Raw genomic sequence first — 10,196 nt, 5'->3', positions numbered from 1 at the left:
ACATGTCAAAATCTATTTTATAGTGAATCAGATCTTTGGCTTTACCGTCTTACTCTGTTAGGGGTGAAACGAAGGGCACCAAATGCACCAGTGATTCTCTGAGCCGGCTTTGGTTCAGCTCTCGGGGCCACCTCACACACTACAAGCCAGTGTATTTCACCTGAATTTTTCATAAATCTACTCAAAATACTTATTCCATGTACCAAGTCAAGTCTAGTACATACCTTAAGATACATAATAGAACCAATACCGTTAGCATAAGGTGTTTTATTCATTCTTTCAAATTCTTCATTAGTTTTAGGTGATTGTTCACTTGACGATTTCAAATGATTGGCAAGAGACTGTTTAACATATTACAATTAAACATAAAAAAAATTTCAAGCACTTTATTCACATAAGATCACCAATTCACATAAGGATTGTAATTTTTTTCTCTCTTTTAATTTTCATGTCTAATTTTTTTAACATGACCTAGTTCTTTAATGTCAAACTCAAATTTCAATTTTAATTTGATCAAGTCCGTCTCATGTCTGTCATAGTAAGCAAGAGACATATCATCCATATATAATAACAGATTCAGGTCCTCCTGAACCCTTATAAAAGAGAGAGGATTCAAAATTATTTTTAACAAAACCTAAAGCCTCAATATATAATATAAATTTCTTATAGCATTACCTAGGTGCATATTTTAAACCATAGATGAATTTTTTTAACAAATACACTTTCTCAGGTCTTGAGTCAACTTCAAAGTCCCTAGGCTGGCTCATATATATAACTTCATCTAGATCGCCATTTAGGAAAGAAGTTTTAACATCAAGCTCATCCAATTCATGGTCAAAGTAAGCAGTTAAGGCAAGCAAAATTCTGAATGAAGTATATTTTACAATTGGAGAAAATATTTCCTTATAATCAATGTCCTATCTCTCTGTGAACCCTTTAGCTACTTATCTAACTTTATATCTCTTATTTTCAACATTAGACTCACCTTATTTAATCTTGTAAACCCATTCGCAATTTATTATTTTTTGATTTTTAGGTCTGTGATGAGTGTAATTCACTCATTAAACTAACGCCTCTAAATCACGGGTTTTAGCTTGTTCTTGAGCACTTTTGAACGTTTTGATGTGTGTATTCGTGTTGTTTTGCAGCTCAATCAACATTCGAGAAAATGCCACAATTGAGAGCTTGTGATGAATCTAAAATGTTGATCATAAAACGGGGGCATGAATTGGAGATAAGAAAAGAGGATTGCAATGAAAAAAAAGTTTAGAAGATGAACGATTCAAGTGAGGAGCAATTTGTTAGGCGCCACGACGCCCAACAAAAAGGGAATTTCCAACAGCAAGCTGGGCGCCAACCTTGCGCGCCACGACGCCCAGACTAGAAAGAAGCAGCAGAATAGTTGGCGCTGCTTCGCCAGTACACAAAATACATCGCGGTGCCAGAGATGGGCACCGAGGCGCCACCTCACGAGGGAAGATACAATCTTTGGACTCTCCTTACGGCCCAATCCAACCCTACTCTTTCCAAGATTTGAAGAGCATATAAATACTATCCTAACGACACAACTTCGAGGGTAGAACGAGAAAAGTAATCCTGGGAGCAACCGGCAAGAGCATAGAGCTTGAATTGGGAAATTTTTGGGGCCGACAAAGATAGAATTCAGAAGGTAGAAAAATCTTCATCAAGGGCAAGGAAGCCAGCCAACTCACAGGAAAAATCTGAAGGACACGGCTGAAGAATTAAGGAAGAAATCAATTGAGATAGAATGACAACCATTGGAGAAGAATTGACTTTGCACAAAAAGAGTTTTTCTATTCCTTTATTCTCTATGAGTTTTCTTTGCATTTTATTCATGTCAATTATTTCAATTATGAACTAAACATTAATTCTAGGGTTTGATGTAACCTACTTAGATATGTTTTGATTCTGATATAATTATTTTATTTAATCTTTCCGCTTTATTTATTTATTTATTTTGATTCTTGTGTAATGCTTTCAATTAACTTGCCACTAATTGAATGATTTGATGCTTTAAATTTTGACGCTCGAAAAAGGCAAATTTAGGCGTGATCTAAGACAACATAGCCTAGATTTTGTAGGGTTCAAGAGAAAGTGCGAAATCTTTGAGGCTTGATTAAATTAAGAACCACGTAACAGATAATTTTTATGTTTTAGTTCGGAATAGAGATATTGGAATTAAAATATAGAATATTCTATTTGGTGCTCGATAGAGGGAAATAGAATCAATTTAGTGTTCTTGCCTATAATTTTTGGAAAGATTGATAGAAATATTTATAATAGTTGAAAAACATTGTCGATAGTATGGTGAAATCACTCCTTAGGCATTCATAATTTGATAAGAAATTTTACAAATTGCCCTTGTTTACTTGCATCGTTCATCCCATTTACTTTAATTTAGCATAAAAACATCTCGTTAAAGTTTGATTTTCTAAATAAAGTGAAAGCTGAAATAATTATAGTACTCAATAGGATTTAAATATCAATCCCTGTCGGTTTGATACTCGTATTTCAAAATTGTATTACAAGCTTGACACCATACACTTGCGGTATAAAATCACGTTGCATAAATCGCGTGGCAAGTTTTTGGCGCCGTTATTGGGGATTGATTCATTCGAATTTAATTGATATTATTACCAATCGACCTTCATTTTAATTTAGATTTTTATTTTTACCATAATTTTTATCTTTCTTCGTTTTGTGTCTTTCTCTAATAGATTCATTGTGTTTATTTTCAGCTGTTTATATGAAGGGCGAGAAATCTGGACCTACTACCTATTGATCCCGAACTAGAACACACATTTCGCATTCTAAGAGGCATACAAAGAAACGAACAGAAAGCAATGGCGGAATAGGAAGCAAGAACAGCTAATGAGGATAACCAACATAGGGCTATTCAGGACTCCATAAGGTTCGTTGTCAATGAAAACTATTCCAGCAGCGTACGCCCAGCAATTGTTGCAAACAACTTCGAATTGAAGCCAGGGCAAATACATATGGTGCAACAGAATCAATTTGAGGGTGCTGCAACAGAAGACCCAAATGCTCATCTTGGATCCTTTTTGGAAATTTGTGCCACAATGAAGATGAATGGGGTCATTGAAGATGCAATTAGACTTTGTCTGTTCTCTTTCTCTTTGAGGGATAAAGCAAAGGCTTGGTTCGAGTCACTACTGTATGGCTCAATTACAACTTGGGATGATTTGGCCCAAAACTTCCTCACCAAGTACTTTCCACCTTCCAAATCAGCTCAATTTCACAGTGAGATTAGCCAATTCAAACAACTCGATTTCGAGCTATTTTATGGAGCCTGGGAAAGATTTAAAGACTTGCTTAGGATATGTCCTCAACATGGTTTCCAGAAATGGGTGTAGATTGAGATATTTTATAATGGGCTAAATGGGCAGACAAGGATTATGGTAGATGCAGCTGCGAGAAGCATTTTAATGGCTAAAATAGCAGAGGCTGCCTATGCTTTATTGGATGACATAGCCACTAACAGTTACCAATGGCCAAGTGAGAGATCAAGCGTAAAGAAAGTAGCAGGACTTCATGAAGTTGATACCATCACAGTACTAGTAGCTCAAGTTACATCACTCAAAAATTAGATAGTCACGCTTATTACTCAAGAAATTCAACAGAAGGCAGATTCGGTTATGAGTGCTTCTTCATCACACCAAGAGACAGATGCTGCAAACGAGCATGCCCAATATGTCAACAGTAGAAACTACAATCAAAGAGGAAATTACTAGGCTAATCACTATCATCCAGGGCTAAGGAATCACGAGAACTTGTCATATGGCAATAATAGAAACACACTTCAACCTCCACCCGTATTCAACACTCAGAATTCTGAAGGGAAACCATCCTTGGAAGACATCCTTGGGACATTTATTTCTGAGACAAGATCACGCTTTAACAAAGATGAATCACGGTTGGATAATATTGAAACACATGTGTCCAACATGGGAGCTACAATGAAGAATCTTGAAGTGCAAATTGGTCAGCTGGCTAACTCAATAAAGTCTCAGCAACAAGGAAAATTTCCAAGTGATACAAAAGTCAACCCAAAGGAGCACTATAAGGTCGTTGTATTGAGGAGTGGCAAGGAAGTTGGAGAAAGTGAACTCACCGAAGATAGCAACCCCACGCCTGACAAGGAAAAAGAACAAGTGATAGTAGAGCAAGAAAAGCAGGCTAAAGGAACAAATAAGGCTCATAGACCTTACTCCATATCCTTCTTAGACAACCCACCAATTCTCACTATACCACTTCCATTTTCACAGCGTTGTCAAAAGAAAAAATTTGATGATTAATTTGTAAAATTTTTAGAAATTTTCAAAAAAATTCACATTAATATTCATTTTGCAGATGCTTTGGAACAAATGCCAAACTATGCAAAGTTTATGAAAGAAGTGATGTCAAAGAAGCGAAAATTGGAGGAATATGAAACAATAAAATTAACAGAAGAATGTAGCGCCATCGTTCAAAAGAAACTTCCTCAGAAGAGAAAAGATCCGGGCAGTTTCACTATTCCATGCACCATTGGAAGCTCTTCTTTTAAAAAGGCCCTCTGTGATCTTGGAGCAAGCATCAACCAAATATCGTTATCGGTATTCAAGAAGTTAGGCCTCGGGGAAGTCAAGCCATATAAAACGAAATTGATTCATCATTTGTAACATTTATCCATCTCGCGATTCCCTGTGAATTGCGTGAAAGTAGTATACTCCAAATTCGGGGGTCAAAGAGTTTTAGAAAACGTTCTTGGTGGTGACCCTACAACTGGCTGATAGGTCCCTCACATACCCACGAGGGATTCTTGAAGACGTGCTAGTAAAGGTCAACAAATTCATCTTTCCAGCTAATTTTGTGGTATTGGATATGGAAGAAGATCAGGAAATCTCATTGATTTTAGGCAGGCCATTTTTAATAACTGGAAGGGCATTAATTGATGTGCAAGGAGGACATTTGACATTGAGAGTGAATCAAGAAGAGGCGAGGTTCAACATCTACCAAGAAATGAAGTACTCAAACGACACTGATACTTGCCATAGGATTGACTTCATTGATTCTGCTATGAGAGATGAGAAAGCATACATTGAGGACCCCTTGGAGTAATGTATGATATTTAGTTCAACAAAGGATGACATCAGCACTCTTGGAGAATATGCAGGGAGCAAAGACCTGGTTGATTGCATATTGGCTTTAAAGTCTACACCAGTTGAAGACAACCTGTCACAGTGTGAAGATATTCAGCAATCAGATGAATCAAATAACAAAGAAATCAGTGAAAGCAGTAAGATTGAACTGAAGCAATTACCAGATCACCTCCGCTATGCATTTCTGGAGGACAATTATGCATTTTTAGTGATCATTTCTTCATCATTCACGAGGGACGAAGAGGACAGATTATTGAAAGTGTTGAGGGAGTACAAGGCCGCTTTGGGATGGTCGATAACTGACATCAAGGGGATAAGTCCTACAATCTGCATGCATAAAATCCACATGGAAGATTCCTACAAGCCATCCATTGAACATCAGAGAAGGCTAAACCCAGCAATGAAAGAAGTAGTTGGAGCGGAGATACTAAAACTATTGAAGGCATGGATCATATTTGCTATTTCAGACAGTAAATGGGTCAGCCTAGTGCATGTGGTACCAAAGAAATAAATGATGACAGTAGTTAAGAACAACAACAATGAGCTCATTCCAACTAGAACAATAACTGGCTGGAGGGTGTGCATTGACTACAGGAAGCTGAACAAGGCAACTAGAAAGGACCATTTCCCACTTCCTTTCATTGATAAAATGTTGGACAGATTAGCGGGCTACTCTTACTATTGTTTTTTTTACGGGTATTCGGGCTACAATCAGATTGCTATAGCACTAAAAGATCAGGAAAAGACAACTTTCACTTGTCCTTATGGAACTTTTGCCTACAAACGGATACTATTCGGGTTATGCAATGCACCGGCCACCTTTCAAAGATGCATGATGGCGATCTTTACAGACATGGTTGAGGACATTATGGAAGTATTTATGGATGACTTTTCGATGTTTGGTATTTCTTTTGACAACTGCCTTCACAATCTCTCATTAGTGTTACAATGCTGTGAAGAAAAGAACTTGGTTCTTAACTGGGAAAAGTGCTACTTCATGGTACAAGAAGGAATTATGCTAGGCCACCATGTTTCAGCGAGGGGACTTGAAGTTGATAGGGCAAAAATTGATACAATTGCAAAGCTACCACCACCCACCAATGTCAAAGGCATTCGAAGTTTCTTGGGGGCATGCTAGATTCTACAAGAGGTTCATCAAAGACTTTTCAAAAGTAGCTAAACCCCTATGCAACCTTTTGGAGAAAGACACAACATTTGTATTTGATGGTGATTGCATAAGGGCATTTGAAACCATAAAGGCAAAATTGGTCACTGCTCCAGTGATGGTAGTGCCAAATTGGGATCAACCATTTGAGGTTATGTGTGATACTAGTGACTAAGCAGTAGGGACGGTTTTGGGACAAAGGCGTGATAAGATTTTTCGGACAATCCACTATGCCAGTAAAACCCTTAATGGAGCTCAACTAAATTATACCACAATAGAGAAGGAAATGCTAGCAGTAGTGTTTTCATGCGACAAATTCAGATCTTGCCTCATTGGCACCAAAGTGATCATTTACACAGATCATGCTACAATCCGATATCTCTTTGAAAAGAAGGATGCCAAGGCCATGCCTAATTTGATGGATATTGCTACTGCAAGAATTCGATGTAGAAATTCGGGATAACAAAGACAGTGAGAACGTCATTGCAAACCATCTCTCACGGTTAGAGAATGAGAAAATGGTGGATAACAGTCAAATTCAAGAAACTTTCCCTGTCGAGATCTTGCTAGCTGTATCAACAAGGATCCCATGGTATACTGATTGTGTTAATTATTTGGTGTTTGGAAGATTGCCACTTGACTTGAACTTCCATCAAAAGAAAAAATTCTTACATGATGTCAACTCATATCTGTGGGATGACCCAATATTGTTCAAGAGGTGTACTGACAGAATAATTAGGCGGTGTGTCCCTGTGGAAGAGACACAATCAATCATGCAGCGTTGCCATTCCTCCCCTTATGGAGGTCATTTCGGTCCTACACGCACTGCTGCTAAAATATTACAATCTGGTTTCTATTAGCCAAATCTGTTCAAGGACTGCTATACTTTTGTGAAGACATGTCACTGTTGTCAGCATACTGGAAACATTTCAAAGCATCATGAGTTGCCATTAACTAATATGCTTGAGGTGGAGTTATTTGATGTGTGAGGTATAGATTTCATGGGTCTGTTTCCACCTTCTTTTGGTTAGGTATACATTCTCCTTGTAGTAGACTAGCCATTGCCACACCAACAAATGATGCAAAGGTGGTTTTGAGGTTTCTACAGAAACACATCTTCACTCGATTTGGCATGCCTAGGGCAATTGTAAGTGATGAAGGTACACATTTTCTGTAACAAGCTGTTCAACTCCCTTTTAGCTAAATATGATGTCAAGCACAAATTGGCACTTGGTTATCACCCACAATCAAATGGGCAAGCAGAAGTGTCTAACAGAGAGATAAAACAGATTTTGGAAAAGACGGTAGATACTAGCTGAAGGAACTGGTCTCTCAAACTAGATGACGCTCTTTGGGCATACCGAACCGCCTTCAAAATACCAATTGGAATGTTACCTTACCGTCTGGTATTTGGGAAAGCTTGTCACCTACCAGTTGAATTGAAGCATAAAGCTTATTGGGCTGTGAAAAAGTTGAATTTGGACATGAAATTGGCTAGTCCACAAAACTTATTGCAGCTTGATGATTTAGATGAATTCCAGGATGATGCATATGAAAATGCAAAAATATACAAGGAGCGGACAAAAATGTGACATGACAAGAGAATACTGAGGAGGGAATTCAAGGTAGGAGAATGAGTTCTTCTATTCAATTCTTGATTGAGACTCTTTCCGGGCAAGCTTAAATCCCGGTGGTTAGGACCATTTGTAATTTGTAAGGTACACCCTTATGGTTCAATGGAAGTAGTGAGTAGGGATGGGTCTACTTTTCAGGCAAATGGACAACGTCTCAAGCATTACTATGGAGAGGAAGATCGAGATGTGGAAGAAATTACCCTTGAAGAACCAAATTAAAATCACATCACGTCCAGCTAAAGAAGTAAAAGAAGCGCTTCTTGAGAGGCAACCTAAGTTCTATTCCTAAATTTCCTTTCTTTAGTTTAACATTTCCTTTTCTTCCATGATAACTTTAATAATTTCACTTTCTTTTCATTTTTGTAGAAATATGCTCAAACATGGTTGCATTGACGCTCTAGTCAACATGGGGAAGGGAATGCATTGGAGGTAAAAAAAATTAATTTTTTTTTCTTTTTCAGAATAAAAGGCACCGTGGCGCCCATATTGGGCGCTGCAACGTCAATACTTTAAAAAAAATTAACATAGAGGTGCCCAGTTTCTGCGCCACGGCACCCAAACCCTTTTTTTTAAAGAAACAAGTCTCTCCCTCTCTTTTATCACCCCGATCCCCACAAATTGTTTTATTCTCTCAAATCTCTCCCCTCTCCCTCCCCACACTTGCACACACCTAAATCTCTCATACTACCCCACATCTACATACACTCACATCTACAACAAGCCATACCCACTACTTTCATTAGATTTGAAGTGTTATTGACTAGTTCTTCACAGAAGGTACGTTCTTTTACAATGCAATTTTACATCCTTTAGCTTGGTTTGAACTTCTAGTAGTAATCTTGTTTGGGGCTAAGTCATATTCTTGTTTGTTGTGCTTTGGCAAAGATTTTTTGGGTTTTGTTTTGTTCTTCAAAATTGTTTTGTTGTATGTCCACAATTTGTTCTTTTGCCTCTTTGAAGTTCTTTGCCAATTTTGTGATCTATGTTAGAGGACTTTACAAATTTCTATGGGCTTGGACTTTCCTGATAATTGATTTGTTGTCTTGCCCACAAAGTGTTTGATAAATTTCACCAAAGACTTCTTTTGCGCTATTCTTGGGATATTTTTGGTGGCTTGCATTAAGTTTTTTACTTGATTCTTCTTGTAGCCTACCATATGTTCGATATGTTGTTTCATTAAAATTTTCGTGCCTACTTTGGACATACTTCATTTACTAAGGCAAATTCATTGAATTGGTTTAGGTGGTTGAGTTCACGTGATATTGGGAAGAACACTTACACCATGCCTCCTAAAAAGAAATCCAAGGTCACTACTTCTTCATCTACTACATCGTTTGATTGAAGACGATTCATTAGTCCCAAAGCAGAGGAACGCTACAAACAAAGTGTGATACATCAAAATTGCATTCCTGAGAGGGGCCTTGAAAATTTTTTGCCAGAGAAAATACACAGTTTGGTATGGGAGAAATTTACCAAGCAGCCTACAGCTGCATCCATTCCTTTGGTGAAAGAATTTTATGCAAATGCTAATGAACGCGAGAACTTCAAAGTTTTTGTTCGGTGTTTTTGGATCAAGTTTGACAGTGCTTCAATTAACAGGTTCTATCATAGGCGGGATATACCCAATGATGACTACTCCCAAGTGCGTGATGAGGGGATCAATCCCGACGTGATAATTCGCAATATAGCTCGTCCCAGTCTCAATGGAAATGATCAGCTAGTGATGTAACTCACTTCCCTACCTCTGGTCTCATACCTAACTGTAAAATTTGGCATCACTTCATAACAGCCAAAATGATCCCCAGTAGCAACACCAGCGAGGTCACAAAGAACAGGCTTTACTGAATTTTGTTATTCAGAAGGGGTATCCTATTGATGTTGGCAAAGTCATTCAAAACAGCATTCTTCGCATCCTAGCAGGGCTAGCTACAAGCAGTTTGGGTCACCCATCTTTGATCTATGACCTTTGCATACACGGGGGTGTTCCCACGCGAGAAACTGATGAAGTGTTACACCCGAAACAACAACTTACACGGGAAATCCGTGATAGGCATGTGGGACATCAGGACATGCCTAGCTCTTCTCAATCCTCTCGTCCATCCCTACATATACTATTGCCTCCACAACCTTTTGATGCTACAGGGTACATCCTTCGACGTCTTGAAGCCATTGATTTAAATATGACCCGATGGCTGGATGGTATGCAAGTAAAAATGA

At 38.2% G+C, this 10,196-nt stretch overlaps 1 protein-coding gene across 1 annotated transcript; it reads left to right on the top strand.

Annotated features, from left to right (window-relative positions):
• Positions 1-3,437: 3,437 nt before the first annotated feature.
• Positions 3,438-5,139, top strand: LOC111366765. Its single transcript, XM_022987461.1, has 5 exons — positions 3,438-3,608; positions 3,663-3,741; positions 3,793-4,308; positions 4,393-4,634; positions 4,777-5,139. The coding sequence occupies exons 1-5, from the start codon at positions 3,438-3,440 to the stop codon at positions 5,137-5,139; spliced, it is 1,371 nt and encodes a 456-aa protein (XP_022843229.1).
• The last annotated feature ends 5,057 nt before the right edge of the window (positions 5,140-10,196 follow it).

Source organism: Olea europaea, chromosome 18 (assembly GCF_002742605.1).
Source record: "Olea europaea var. sylvestris chromosome 18, O_europaea_v1, whole genome shotgun sequence".
Lineage (NCBI taxonomy): Eukaryota > Viridiplantae > Streptophyta > Magnoliopsida > Lamiales > Oleaceae > Olea > Olea europaea.
This window is presented reverse-complemented; position numbering and strand designations above follow the sequence as displayed.